General features: G+C 39.3%; 1 protein-coding gene across 1 annotated transcript in view; it reads left to right on the top strand.

The window, feature by feature from the left end:
* The window catches only part of txnrd3 (thioredoxin reductase 3), a 32,618-nt gene that overhangs the window by 3,197 nt on the left and 13,674 nt on the right, over positions 1 to 15,747 (top strand). Inside the window, exons 3-11 of the mRNA XM_062045380.1 lie at positions 981 to 1,090; positions 5,811 to 5,918; positions 6,055 to 6,127; positions 6,470 to 6,589; positions 6,717 to 6,859; positions 9,354 to 9,469; positions 11,004 to 11,229; positions 11,382 to 11,474; positions 13,966 to 14,042. Of these exons, the coding sequence (XP_061901364.1) occupies positions 981 to 1,090; positions 5,811 to 5,918; positions 6,055 to 6,127; positions 6,470 to 6,589; positions 6,717 to 6,859; positions 9,354 to 9,469; positions 11,004 to 11,229; positions 11,382 to 11,474; positions 13,966 to 14,042 (1,066 nt within the window). The remainder of the gene's footprint in view (positions 1 to 980; positions 1,091 to 5,810; positions 5,919 to 6,054; positions 6,128 to 6,469; positions 6,590 to 6,716; positions 6,860 to 9,353; positions 9,470 to 11,003; positions 11,230 to 11,381; positions 11,475 to 13,965; positions 14,043 to 15,747) is intronic.

The raw sequence follows: 15,747 nt of genomic DNA on the forward strand, positions 1-15,747 counted from the left end.
GTTGATAAATGGCTTTCGCTTTGCATAGTAGAGTTTTAACTTGCACTTACAGATGTAGCGACGAACAGTATTTAGTGACAGTGGTTTTCTGAAGTGTTCCTGAGCCCATGTGGTGATATCCTTTAGAGATTGATGTCGGTTTTTGATACAGTGCCGTCTGAGGGATCGAAGGTCACGGTCATTCAATGTTGGTTTCCGGCCATGCCGCTTACGTGGAGTGATGTCTCCAGATTCTCTGAACCTTTTGATGATATTATGGACCATAGATGTTGAAATCCCTAAATTTCTTGCAATTGCCCTTTGAGAAACGTTGTTCTTAAACTGTTTGACTATTTGCTCACGCAGTTGTGGACAAAGGGGTGTACCTCGCCCCATCCTTTCTTGTGAAAGACTGAGCATTTTTTGGGAAGCTGTTTTTATACCCAATCATGGCACCCACCTGTTCCCAAGTAGCCTGCACACCTGTGGGATGTTCCAAATAAGTGTTTGATGAGCATTCCTCAACTTTATCAGTATTTATTGCCACCTTTCCCAACTTCTTTGTCACGTGTTGCTGGCATCAAATTCTAAAGTTAATGATTATTTGCACAAAAAAAAAAAGTTTATCGGTTTGAACATCAAATATGTTGTCTTTGTAGTGCATTCAACTGAATATGGGTTGAAAATGATTTGCAAATGATTGTATTGCGTTTATATTTACATCTAACACAATTTCCCAACTCATATGGAAACAGGGTTTGTACAATGTGCAATATTACCTCACATTTTAAACCTTAATTAGCCTTATTTATTGTCTTGTTTATAACACATCACTTGGAGTGTGTTGGATCTGGGTTCTTCTACATTGGAGGAATTTGGTATTGTAGTATTTTAGGAGAACTTAAATTTAATATGCTTCAGATACTACCAAGCATTTTAAAATATTGTGTAACATGATTGATATCTACCAAACTTATATCATTGCATCCTTACATTTTTAGAAGATGGAACCAACTACGTGGAGCTGCTCCTTGAGATGACTGGGCAGAAAACCGTTCCTAACGTGTTTGTCAACAAAACACATGTCGGTGGCTGTGACAAAACGATGCAGGTAGGTAAATGTTTTTAAAAAGTGTGACTATACAAGCATTTTAAGGCAGCAGTAGCTCAGGCTGTATACATTTTGGATTTGGAAGGTTCTAGTTTGTGTCTCTGACACAGGTTATCCGCAGGGTCTTAAAAAATCTTAATTCCAACAGTTTAAATTTAAGGCCTTAAAATGTCTAAAATTATCCTAAAATCTCATAACACAAGGTGTTAAAAAAATCTTTTAACATTACTTTTATTTTAAACATGCAAAAACTTCAGTCTTGATTTTAAATGTTTAGATGTTTGAGGACGCTATAACTTAACTACAAAACGGAACTGAAGTACCGGTAGGCTACCTGTGCTGCCCAGTCAGAATGTATTGCACACCACTTGTTACAGCTTAAAATAGCAGCATAGAAGACTAAACCAAAACCGAATGACTTGCATAGAATGGGTAGGTGCAAGTTTAATGATTTGTAGCTTCAGAACAATCAGTTTAATGCATGCTTGAAGCCGGTGGATAAAGTGGTTAGTGCCCGGATGTGGCGCCATCGAAGAGGGATGCGTTTGTAAACATTGCGATGAAGTAAATGGAATAATAATGTAAAAGTAAAAAATTCAGGATGGGTCTGTGTCAAAAGATGCTGAAACGCCGCAAACACTTGCACAACATAGAAAGGATCAACTTAATCCCCCAAAGGAGGGTTAAGTGCGTAAAGTGGCGGCAATTTCCGAAGGAGATCAATATGGTTTTGTTTTGTCAGAACAACTTGTCATGGCTTTGGACCTGGATCTGTACCCATTTTTGTCCATTTCCACTCGCTATTTTCCTGCTTGTGGCTCATCAGTTAATAGTGAACGCAGCCTCATTTTCCAATTCTAGGGAATAGCCCAAGTAGGGCTGGGCGATATGGCCTTTTATTAATATCTCGATATTTTTAGGCCATGTCACGATACACGATATATATCTCCATATTTTGCCTTAGCCTTGAATGAACACTTGATGCATATAATCACAGCAGTATGATGATTCTATGTGTCTACATTAAAACATTCTTGTTCATACTGCATTAATATATGCTCATTTTAAACTTTCATGCAGAGCGGGAAATCACAACTAAGTCAATTGACCAAATCTGTATTTATTATACAGTTATTAAGCAGTGGCACAAACATTCATGTCATTTCCAAAACAGAAAGTGCAAGATTGTCAGACATTTTAAAACAAGCTATGAGTGCACTTTTGTGCATGATGTCACTAAGATGACATATCAAAACAACACTAAATTAAAGTGCACTTTTTGTACAGAACGCCACTACAATAGTTTAAAACAAATAAAGTGCACTTTTGTGCATGATGTCACACAAGATATTTTAATAACTGTCAAAAAAAATGAGCTGCATAATAGGAAATCAATTAGTATATTTCATTCGCTATGTGGTAGGTTCCCGGGACGTTATCTCCTTCTGTTGTTGACAATTTTTTTCATACAGTGTTGATGTGGAAATAGTTGCTTCGGCATTTTGTGGGTGTGACACCGAACGGAGATGTTGACATGCAGAGTTTCAAGCACTCCTTATTCTCAAGCGGGTGACTTTTCAAATGATGCTACATTAGCAGTGCTGCTACTTTTTGTAGCAACGCTTTTGCCGTATAATTGTTCAACATCTTCCCGCTTGAAGCCAAACCACCGCCAGACGATGGACCCCGTTCTGTTTTTCTTGGGAATTAATTCTTCCTGCATTTGTTACCAGATTCACACCTCTCTCTCGTATTATCACCCGCACCGCACTGTTAGCATCACAGCTAACGTTACCATGTCGCTATCTGTTTGCTCCGCGGGAGCGTGTGACGTTGCACACGTGACGTATGTAAAAAGGTGCGCTTGTTTTATGTCTCTGTGAGAAGGAGAGACAAGAAAGAGTGGGAAACGCCTGTAGTGTAATGCCTGCAGCTAAAAGCAACTGCGTGAGAACATATACCGTATTTTCCGCACCATAAGCCGCACCTAAAAACCACAATTTTTCTCAAAAGCTGACAGCGCGGCTAATAACCGCCTTATATATGGATAAATATTAATATTTATTTTCATAAAGTTTAGGTCTCGCAACTACGGTAAACAGCCGCCATCTTTTTTCCCCGTAGAAGAGGAAGCGCTTCTTCTTCTACGGTAAGCAACCGCCCCCATAGAAGAGGAAGCGCTTCTTCTTCTACTGTAAGCAACCGCCAAGGTGAGCACCCGCCCCCGTAGAAGAAGAAGCGCGCGGATATTACGTTTCATTTAATTTGTGTGTCTCTGTAAAGACCACAAAATGTCTCCTACTAAGAGACACGCGTACAAGGTTCCACTGACTTTTGATATTCATGTGAACCGCACTGTGGATACAAGGGGAACACGTACGGTGAATATTCGCACCACAGGGAATGAGAAGTCGTCCTTCACCGTGGTTTCTAGCTTACCATGCTAACGGCGAGAAACTTCCACCCACGGTGATATTCAAAAGGAAGACCTTGCCAAAAGAGAACTTTCCAGCCGGCGTCCTCATAAAAGCTAACTCGAAGGGATGGATGGATGAAGAAAAGATGAGCGGAGAGACCGGGTGACTTTTTTCACGCAGCTCCGTCCCTGTTGATTTACGACTGCATGCGCGTCCACATCACAGATGGTGTCAAAAAACAAGTGAAGCACACCGAAGAAGAATAATTTGAGGGATTTGTGGATGAGTAATAACTGCAGAAAGTGAGCTTCAAATGTTTATTTTGTGTGTTGTGTGACACTAACGTATGAGCAACGTTGAGTTATTGATGTTGCTATTGCTCTGCACTATTTTGAGTGTTACTATTTTTGTGATTGCACATTTGCACATTACATTTTGGGAGTGAACAGAGTTGTTAGAACGCTGGTTTGTAATATATTATTAAAGTTTGACTGACCTATCTGACTGTTTTTTTGACATTCCCTTTAGCGTAGCGTAGGTGCGGCTAATAACACGGGGCGGCTAATAGGGAAACAAAGTTTTGAAATATGCCATTCATTGAAGGTGCGGCTTACAACACGGGGCGCCTTATGGTGCGGAAAATACGGTACTCGAATATCACGATATAGTCATTTTCTATATCGCACAGAGACAAACCCGCGATATATCGAGTATATCGATATATCCTCCAGCCCTAAGCCCAAGTGTCTAAAAGGAGTCAGGATGCATGCGCGTTAAAAGAATTAGTGCGGTTCAAGGAATTTATTGTTAACGTATTATCGCGTCTTTGACAGCCCTAAAATAAACACAATATCATTTTTAACGCCATCGCGTAGTACATGTCTGTGTGTTCACGGCATTTTCACACTGGTAGTGTGAAAATGTTGTCTGTCTATCTGTGTTGGCCCTGGGATGAGGTGGGGACTTGTCCAGGGTGTACCCCGCCTTCCGCCCGAATTTAGCTGAGATAGGCTCCAGCGAACAGGACAAGCGGTAGAAAATAGATGGATGGTAGTTTGAATCAAAGCCTGTTTCATTCCACTGCGTACGTAGCATTTAGTAGGATGTTAGTGTTAGCTAAGCTATTTGCGGGTTACGAACAACGTACAGTATTAAGCCAAAAACCAACAACCCTATTCATAGATCAATAACTGAGCAGACTTAAAATATTTACCACATTAATGCGGTGTATTTCAGAATTGAAATATATTTAGTTTGAAGCTCATTTCTCCAGGAGACACCACAAAATGACAAGTCCTGTTGACTTACCTCTGAAAATACAATAGTCTTCTCTTTCTGATGTAAAACTCCAAGGTCTTGCACACACCTAAAGTTGGTTTGTCTGTGGGCCTTTTCCGAAATGTTTGGCCTGTACAAAAACTGACTCCGTTGATGACCGAGATACAGGACGCGGTCGGCAGCTTTCTCAAATGTCATTTATTGTAGGTGCTCATATGGATCAATTCTATCAATTGTACTTATTTTTTTAAAGTGGCGAGCCTTTAGAACAGGGCCCAGTTAGTTTCGGTACAGTCCCTTGATTTATTTTATTTTGTACAATCCATTTTATTCCAGTTTGTTGCTCTGTCTTTCAATACCGTTGGTTGAGATCAGCCATGTCAACAAACCTTGGACGTTAAAGCAACAATGGCTTCCCAGCCCCCACAATGCATTGCAAAATCATGTGCCCTTTCCAGCCCTACATTTTAGTTGCTCAGACTGCAATGGGTTTTTACCATGAATTGATTAACGTGGACCCTGACTTAAACAAGTTGAAAAACTTATTCGGGTGTTACCATTTAGTGGTCAATTGTTCGGAATATGTACTGTACTGTGCAATCTACTAATACAAGTCTCAATGAATCAATACAAGTTTAGATTGGATTATGTTGTTTTTTAATGGATAAAAACAATTCATTTTGTAATCATGTTAGCATTATCTATCCATTAGCTTGCTTCTCCAGTAAATGAGCAGTATCACAGGTCTTGAGTTCATCAAAGTGTGGTTATCAATCACTGTTTGAGGATGAATTTAATTAAAAACAGTAATGCAAACTTTAGGGAGTTTATCATGTTTTTGTTTATCAATGCCGTTTGTTGCATCTCCAGTGGCAAATGAATGTAGTAAACAGGAGGCGCTAATTATAAGACAATGCTGAATAAAAAAGCGGATTCATCAAACTGTCAAGCAGTCAGAAAATGTGATGAATTTGAACTGTTATTAAAAGCATGATTTTAAAAATTCTTTTTTTGTCCTTGTGTAGGCCCATAAAGACGGTAGTCTTCAGCAGCTCCTGAATGCAAAAGGAGAAGCCTATGACTATGACCTTATTGTCATTGGAGGAGGATCTGGAGGCTTGTCCTGTTCAAAGGTGATCTTTTAAATCCGTAACATAGTGACCTATAATAACATTTGAGTGACAGTTTTATCGTGTAGTTTCTTGTTGAAACTACAAATAATGCAATGCTTTAATAAAGTTGTATGTTTTGTTGTGTTTTTTACATAAGGAAGCTGCCACTTTGGGGAAAAAGGTCATGGTTTTGGATTATGTTGTCCCCACACCAAAAGGAACCACTTGGGGTACGATATTTCTGCAAAGATAACTAGTTGGATACACTAAGTGGACAAAAGTATTTGGGCACTTGGCCATTGCTATGAGGAAAAAAAACCCCTATTTGAATGTTCAAGGCTCTGTGTGGGCTAGTCACGTTCTTCCACGTCAGACTTTGACTTGGTCATGCTATAAAACAATTGGGCCTTCTTACGAAGCTGAACGCCTTTTGTAGGTTGCAGCAAGTTTCAGAATGAGCTATCAAAATACTTTTTGATTTATTTAAGAACGCTTTTATCTCTGGTGTATTTGAGACACTATCCACAAGCTAAGTAACATTATTGTGCATATTTGTTATTGTCTGTAATCAGGTTTAGGAGGAACATGCGTGAATGTTGGCTGCATTCCTAAGAAACTGATGCATCAGACTGCCGTGCTGGCCACAGCTGTGCAGGATGCACGCAAATTTGGCTGGGAGTTTGATGAGAAAGGTAAGCAATTATTTTTGGCTTAAGAAGTAGCGAAAGGCGAGCGATCCCACTAACCTACAGTGGTAACTCATGATAAAAGAGCTTTTTTTATGCTACTGAAGGTTAGTCATTCTTTGTGTGCCGGCAGTCAAACACAACTGGGAGACAATGAAGACAGCGGTGAACAACTACATTGGCTCACTAAATTGGGGCTACAGGGTATCACTGAGGGACAAGAACGTCAATTACGTCAACGCCTACGCAGAATTTGTTGAGCCACACAAGATCAAGGTAAGACTACAGATTAAACTTTGTGTCTGTATACAATAAAGTAGTGGTTGTTAAATGGGGGTACGCGTACACTTGGGGGTACTTGAAGGTATGCCAAGGGGTATGTGAGATTTTTAAAAAATGTCTGTCAAAAAGAACTGTGAAAAGAAATGCAACAATGCAATATTCAGTGTTGACAGCTAGATTTTTTGTGGACATGTTCCATAAATATTGATGTTAAAGATTTCTTTTTTTGTGAAGAAATGTTTAGAATTAAGTTCATGAATCCAGGTGGATCTCTATTAGAATCCCCAAAGAGGGCACTTTAAGTTGATGATTACTTCTATGTGTAGAAATATTTCAATCAATCAATCAAAGTTTATTTATATAGCCCTAAATCACAAGTGTCTCAAAGGGCTGTACAAGCCACAACGACATCCTCGGTACAATTTATAATTGAATCACTTGTTTATTTTTCAACAAGTTTGTATTTATTATTATATCTTTTTTTCCAAATAGTTCAAGAAAGACCACAACAAATGAGCAATATTTTCAGAAACTGATGACATAGTGCTGTATTTTACTTCTTTATCTCTTTTTTTCAACCAAAAATGCTTTGCTCTGATTAGGGGGTACTTTAATTAAAAAAATGTTCACAGGGGGTACATCACTGAAAAAAGGTTTAGAACCACTGCAATAAAGTAATAACGGTACTAAGATTGGAATCCGTTTTAGGCTTACCGTATTTTTCGGACTATAAGTCGCAGTTTTTTTCATAGTTTGGCCGTGGGTGCGACGTATACTCCGGAGCGACTTATGTGTGAAATTATTAACACATTATTGTAAAATATCAAATAATATTATTTATCTCATTCGCGTGAGCGACGAAGCAAATGGCAGCCATCGTCACTCACACGCCAACCAATAAGAATTCGGCGGTGGAGGGTCATGGCAGAAGTGCATTGTGGGTTTTGGAATGCTAACTGCTATATGCTATATGCTACTGCCGGAGCTATTAAAATGGATCACATCAACGTTGGCGGTAACTTATAAAAACTGAGAAGGACTGAACTAAAATGGCACCGAAAAGGAAATCATATACTGCAGATTACAAGCTGGACGTAGTGAAATATGCAGCAGAAAACGGCGATCAAGCAGCAGAAAGAATGGACGCTAGCGCCGCATACCTGGAGCGACACCGAGGAGGAAGATTTCATGTTATTTAGCGATCGGGAGTGACAGATTGTTTGGTAAACGTATAACATGTTCTATTATAGTTATTTGAATGACTCTTACCATAATATGTTACGTTAACATACCAGGCACGTTCTCAGTTGGTTATTTATGCCTCATATAACGTACACTTATTCAGCCTGTTTTTCACTATTCTTTATATATCTTAAATTGCCTTTCAAATGTCTATTCTTGGTGTTGGATTTTATCAAATAAATTTCCCCCAAAAATGCGACTTATACTCCAGTGCGACGTATATGTTTTTTTTCTTCTTTATTGTGCATTTTTGGCCGGTGCGACTTATACTCCGGAGCGACTTATAGTCCGAAAAATACAGTAGTTTTTGTTTGTTTGTTTATTCCTCTTAAATAAAGGGCCTTATGTGAAATGGAACTTAAAGGTGTGAATGATTGATGGGTTCAGAAAAAAACATGTAAAGCGACTTTGGGTACTTAGAAAAGCGCTATATAAATCCCAGGTATTTTTTTTTAATGCAGTGTTTTTCAACCTTTTCTGAGCCAAGGCACATTTTATTCATTGAAAAAATACAGAGGCACACCACCAGCAGAAATCATTGAAAAATGAAACTCAGCAGCCGATATTGACAATAAAAAGTTTTTTTTTTGCAATTGTTGGATATGAATTCAAACCATAACCAACCATGCTTCACTATAGCTCTTGTCTCAAAGTAGGTGTACAGTCACGACCTGTCACATCACGTTGTGGCTTATTTTGAGGTTTTTTACATTTTCCTGTGTGTTGTGTTTTAGTTATTGTCTTGCGCTCCTATTTCGGTGGATTTTACTGTTTTGTTGGTATTTTCCTGTAGCAGTTTCATGTCTTCCTTGAATGCTATTCCCCGCACCTGCTTTGTTTTGGCAATCAAGACTATTTAAGTTGTGCAGACGCTATCCTTCTTTGTGAGGACATTGTTGATTGTCATGTCATGTACGGATGTACTTTGTGGACGCCGTCGGCTCCACACGCTGTAAGTCTTTGCTGTCGTCCAGCATTCTGTTTTTGTTTACTTTGCAGTGAGTTCAGTTTTAGTTTCGTTTTGCATAGCCATCCCTAAGCTTCAATGCCTTTTCTTAGCGGCACTCGCCATTTATTTTTGGTTTAAGCGTTAGATACCTTTTTACCTGCACGCTGCCTCCCGCATATTGTGATCACGACAAACCATGTTCCCGACATCTACAAAGCAATTAGCTACCTGCTGCCACCTACTGATATGGAAGAGTATTACATGGTCACTCTGAATTGCATTTTATTTTTTTTGCAGACAACAAACAAACGAGGAAAAGAGACATTTTACACGGCAGCAAAGTTTGTCTTGGCAACAGGCGAAAGACCGCGCTACCTCGGCATTCCTGGAGACAAGGACTACTGCATCACAAGGTACAAATTTAACTTTGACTCCCAAGAATACCCATTCTGGTGAATAATGAATAATGTAAGTAGGGCTGCAACTAACGATTAATTTGATAATCGATTAATCTGTCGATTATTACTTTGATTAATCGATTAATAATCGGATAAAAGAGACAAACTACATTTCTATCCTTTCCAGTATTTTTTTGAAAAAAAACAGCATACTGGCACCATACTTATTTTGATTATTGTTTCTCAGCTGTTTGTACATGTTGCAGTTTATAAATAAAGGTTTATTTAAAAATAATTAAAAAAAAAAAAAAAGTAGCCTTTGCGCATAGCATAGATCCAACGAATCGATGACTAAATTAATCGCCAACTATTTTTATAATCGATTTTAATCGATTAGTTGTTGCAGCCCTAAATGTAAGACAGGGGTGTCAAACTTGTTTTCATCGAGGGCCACGTTGCAGTTTTGGCTGCCCTCAGAGGGCCGGTTGCTTGTAACATTAATGTCAGTGGCATAAAAAAAAAAAAAAAAAATATATATATATATATATATATATATATATTTGTAATGTTTACAGTGTACAATTTGATGGATAACTTGCTTTGAAATCATAAAGCTAAGTAGATATTTATGTTTTTACCCCAAAAATGTTTGGAATGTATGATAATGTATCTGTTGCATTATTAGATAAAGTTTAAAATATATATAATTGCATGCAGAACATGTCTTTTTTTCTGTCAAAATAGAAAGATAAAGTACTTCATTAATGCATATTATTTCCAAGCGTTCATGGGCCATTCAAAATAATGTGGCGGGCCAGATCTGGCCCCCTGGCCTTGAGTTTGATACCTGTGATCTAAGACATTGAATGATCTGTGCACTGGAGTCTAGGTGGATTTACCCCAATACTAGTGGTGGTAATGCACATTAATTAATTTGCATGATTAATTTTAAAAAATTGATAAAATGTATGCATTCAAATGAGTTCTATCTGGCAGCAGAACATACCTTATCGAAAAAGATTGCTCTAAATAATATACTGGCACTATAATGGGGTGTTAAGTTTACCGTATGTTAAAAAAACAAAACAGGAAGGAATACAATGTAGTTTGCACACAGCAATACCAAAGCACTTCCATCTCAAAGTACCACATCCACACACCGCTTACATTAGTCCTTCCGCTGCCAGTACTGTACTTTGGAAACTGCAGCTTGCACCGAACATTGCGTCAGAAGTGCTGCAACCGGATGGGCGCTTCCAGCTGAATTTTTTTCTAGCATGTGTTTTTAAGTGGTATTGGACAACACTTGATGTGCTGTCAAATCATCACACTCAAGATCGAAATTGTTCCTCAATGGAAAAAATGAGTACCTTTTTTATGTGAACTAAATCATTTTGAAAATGGTACTTTTAAGGAAAATTCAACTATTCACATTTCACAGCCAAAAAGAAATGCAGAAAGGAGCAGAGCACTTTTCTATGATTTGTCACCTTTTATTCATACCAATTGCCGATATTCACACTCAACCCCCTGTTGGTTTTCCCACCAGTGATGACCTCTTCTCCTTACCTTACTGCCCTGGGAAGACACTGGTTATTGGTGCATCTTATGTGGCTCTGGAGTGTGGCGGCTTCCTCGCTGGACTGGGTCTCGACGTCACCATTATGGTGCGCTCTATTCTGCTGAGGGGCTTCGACCAGGAAATGGCCAACCGTGCTGGTGAACACATGGAGGATCACGGTGTCAAATTTGTCCGCAAATATGTTCCAGTAAAGGTATGTTTTCTTATTTTCTTACATTGGTAACGTGATGCCAACACATGTCCTGTGTGTAAATTTAAATAGCACCCAATTTATTACTATTTACTCATTTACAAAGTAACCTCACTGTATTTCTTCTGTGGGCTTGTTGCATATGTGTGTATCAGATAGAGCAGTTGGAAGCAGGCACTCCCGGCAGGCTGAAGGTGACGGCTAAGTCCACTGAGACCGATGAGGTCATTGAGGAAGAGTACAACACTGTAAGTACTGGGCTAACCGATAGAGACATTTACACAGCTTTTATTCCAAGTAGAGATGTCCGATAATATCGGACTGCCGATATTATCGTCCGATAAACGCTTTAAAATGTAATATTGGAAATTATCGGTATCGGTTTCAAAAAGTAAAATTTACGACTTTTTAAACCCCCGCTGTACGGAGCGGTACACGGACGTAGGGAGAAATACAGAGCAGTTGCGTCTCCCAGTCATACTTGCCAACCCTCCCGAATTTCAGTGCCCCTCCCGAAAATCTCCTGGGGCAACCATTCTCCCGAATTTCTCCCGATTTCTACCCAGACAACAATATTGGGGGCGAGCCTTTAAGGCAATACCTTTGCGTGCCGGCCCAATCACATAAAATCTATGGCTTTTCACACACAAGTGAATGCAAGGCATACTTGGTCAACAGCCATACAGGTCACACTGAGGGTGTGCGTATAAACCACTTTAACACTGTTACAAATATGCGCCACACTGAACCCACACCAAACAAGAATGACAAACACATTTCGGGAGAACATCCGCACCGTAACACAACATAAACGCAAAGGAACAAATACCCAGAACCAATGTCCCCTCTAATTTTTCATGTGTGTGAGCAAACGCAAAAACTCCCTGAGCATTCAGTGGAGCCCATGTGAGCAACATCAGACGTGCACACTGTGGCTACACCAGCAGCACACCTGTCCCAAACCTGACTAAATAACAAGTTCTATTTCCATCCATCCATCCATTTTCTACCGCTTGTCCCTTTCGGGGTCGCGGGGGGTGCTGAAGTCTATCTCAGCTGCATTCGGGCGGAAGGTGGGGTACACCCTGGACAAGTCACCACCTCATCGCAGCGCCAACACAGATAGACCGACAACATTCTCTTATTATTATAATCAAATGACAGCAGTCATTTCCATGAGGTTATTTTCTAATATAAGTGTTTAGGCCTACTTACAATGACAATAACAAAAAATATTGTTTTTCATGAACTGTGTACTTGTATTGTTTGTCTGGGTGGAGGTCCTGCTTTGGAAATAATGTGTACCCCTTTCAGACATTGCATTTAGTTCCCATTAAAACATTCACATGTTGCACAATGAGATGTAAGCAGGGGATCATGTGTACATTCCTGCAACTTACATTTGTATTAGTATTTATTTAATGTACTAACAGCATTTCATGATTAATATTTATCAATTAAGATTCCTAATAAATGACACTAGAATAAGGACACATTTGATTGGTAAATCATAGTGTAACGACCTGGAATGACACTATGTGTGGTGTTGGAGTTGTCCGACTTTTTGTGTGGCTGTAAACGCATCACTGGCTAAGTGCCATATGTGCATGTGTTGGCGCAAGTGAGAAAGAGCGAGCGGCTGCTGTTGATATAACAAAGTTGCTTTTGGTCTGGTTTGTACTGCAGAAAATGACCACTTTTGCTAGATATATATTTTTTTTAGTAATGTTTTGGTGATGTGTTTATGGCTGACAATAAAGAGTTCTGCTCAGTAAAGTGATGGATGGAATTCATGTCCTCAAAGCGTCTCGACAGACGTTACAATATTTGAACAATGATGACGAAAACTGTTTTCTCTGTCGTGCCCGTGTGCTGAAAATTGTTATGCGCTTATTTTTTTATTTGATTTTGTGCGTGGCATAGATTTGCCGTGCGCGGAGGACGATTGAGCAGTGCGCAATTGCACAGGCGCGCACCTTAGAGGGAACGTTGCCCAGAACCCCTTGCAGCACTAAGTGCATTGTCGACTGGCCTCAATTGGTAGACCGTAGAATACATTTAAAATAGTGTCAGGTTCAAACACTGATGACCTCTATTAAAACAGACGAGAAGCAAGGAATCATGCAGAGACAGTTAAATTTTGCTCAATTGAGGAAAGATGTTATTTGGGCTGTACTCTAGTTACAGATCCAAACTTTGCTCCAAAGTCTAGCCCATGCTACAATATACACCCCCTGCTACCCTCTACCCCCGCACCCCCAACCCCGCCCACCTCAACCTCCTCATGCTCTCTCAGGGAGAGCATGTCCCAAATTCCAAGATGCTGTTTTGAGGAATGTTTAAAAAAAAAAAAAGCACTTTGTGACTTCAATAATAAATTATGGCAGTGCCACATTGGCCTTTTTTTTCCATAACTTGAGTTTGATTTATTTTGGAAAACCTTGTTACATTGTTTAATCCATCCAACGGGGCGTCACAACAAAATTAGGCATAATAATGTGTTAATTCCATGACTGTATATATCGGTATCGGTTGATATCGGAATCTGTAATTAAGAGTTGGACAATATTGGATATCGGGGAAAAAAAGCCATTATCGGACATCTCTAATTCCAAGCAAACTTTCGTTGTTTGAAAGTTACACACGTTTTTTCTTTTTTTTTAAATGAAAAAATATGCAAGGGACTTTGCTGGAAGACTGTATTGCAATCAACCTAAATATTAATTTTTGGGTCCTCAGGTATTGATAGCAGTAGGTCGAGACGCATGCACTGACAAGATTGGCTTGGACAAGATAGGCGTCAAAGTTAACCCAAAGTAAGTTTGACTCATACTTCTACGTATTTCTTTTTTTGTAGGCGTTTTTCAGTTGCATGTAATCTCACGGTGATTCAGCAGTTATTGTTGTCACATGGCTCCCTGCAGGATGGTATGTGAGTGTGGGGGGGGAGTGGCTACCCTCTTCCTGGGGCCTTTTGACATATCTTGTATTCTTTGTGATTTTTCACTGGATAAGAATCGCGTGACTTATTGATGTTTTTATCAGGTCTGCAGCAATAACATCAAATGTTTAAGAGGCTTGAAGTACTTTTTCTAAATTGCATTGAAGATTTCAGGGTTTTTTTTTGTTTAGTATGTCATTTTTAAATAAAGATTATGGCTATCTACCCACATACATAAACGTCAGACAGGTTAGGCAAGGAGATCAGCAGGGATTAAGATAGCATGCGGAAAGCCTTAAAAGGGAGCTTTGGAGTCATATGTGAAGTCTTGTGACTATACAGTATAGTACTATGCTGCAGAGTTTAACCTGAAGACTGCTCTGCTGTACATTGTTGAATACATTATATAAAAGATAACCATAAACATTCTTGCATTACAATTCATCTTTTTTTTGTGTGGTGGTTAGGGTGTAACGGTACACACAAATTTCGGTTTGGTACGTACCTTGGTTTAGAGGTCACGGTTCGGTTCATTATCGGTACAGTAAGAAAACAACAAAATATACTTTTTTGTGTTATTTATTTACCAAATTTGCAAAATCTTCCACCAAAAATATTTTTCTTAGTGGAATATTTGATGTGAAGTAATCTGAACCTTGGATAGGTCAATAATTCATAATAACATTGATTTTGATTCAATATTATGTTTTGAGCCATGACAGTTTGAAAGGAAAAAAAAAGTTTTGTTTTATTAGTCAACATTGCAACATTTAACCTTTAAGCTTTTTTATTTAAGTTTTGTTATGTTTTTGTTTATTTTGATAGTATTTTTAGAATGTGCCGTGGGCCTTTAAAACATTAGCTGTGGGCCGCAAATGGCCTCCGGAGCACACTTTTGACATCCCTGCTATAGATAATAAAAAATTAAATCTGATAAATCTATGGGTAAAAAGCAGAGCCTGGCGACGCATGCGCGTTTATCATAACTCTCTCGCTCTCTCTGTCTCTGCCCATCCCTCACGAATGCTGCTGCACGCACAATTTGTTTTGTTTTTAACCCCTTCTTAACCCTGAACGTACATTTAAAATACACGCAACCCTAACTCAAAATGCCGGACATTTGAGGCATTTAAGAAACTCCGCCCTGACAGCTCCGCAAAAGAGGACATGTCCGGTGAAAAGAGGACGTATGGTCAGTCTATCGTAGCCCGTTAGCTGCTAGCATGCCGTGTGTTGTGCCTCGGTGTGCATTGTTTACACAAATTGCGTTACGCTACTTAATATGTCCGTGTGGAAACTAGTTCGGTACACCTCCGAACCGAACCGGAACCCCCGTACCGGAACGGTTCAATACAAATTCACGTACCGTTACACCCCTAGTGGTGGTGAATGATGTCTTTGTTAAAACCAGCCATGGGTAAACACGACTGCTCGGGAGCTGCAGCATCATATCGTCTTCGTATTATTCACAGAACTACTTGGGGGCTGCTGTACTTAAGTAAAGGTTTGCGTGTACTAAAACACATGCAAACCTGATAGCACGCACAAAGCTGATCTATTAGACTGGTGAAAAGTGGATT

Source organism: Entelurus aequoreus, linkage group LG01, assembly GCF_033978785.1.
Source record: "Entelurus aequoreus isolate RoL-2023_Sb linkage group LG01, RoL_Eaeq_v1.1, whole genome shotgun sequence".
Taxonomy (NCBI): domain Eukaryota; kingdom Metazoa; phylum Chordata; class Actinopteri; order Syngnathiformes; family Syngnathidae; genus Entelurus; species Entelurus aequoreus.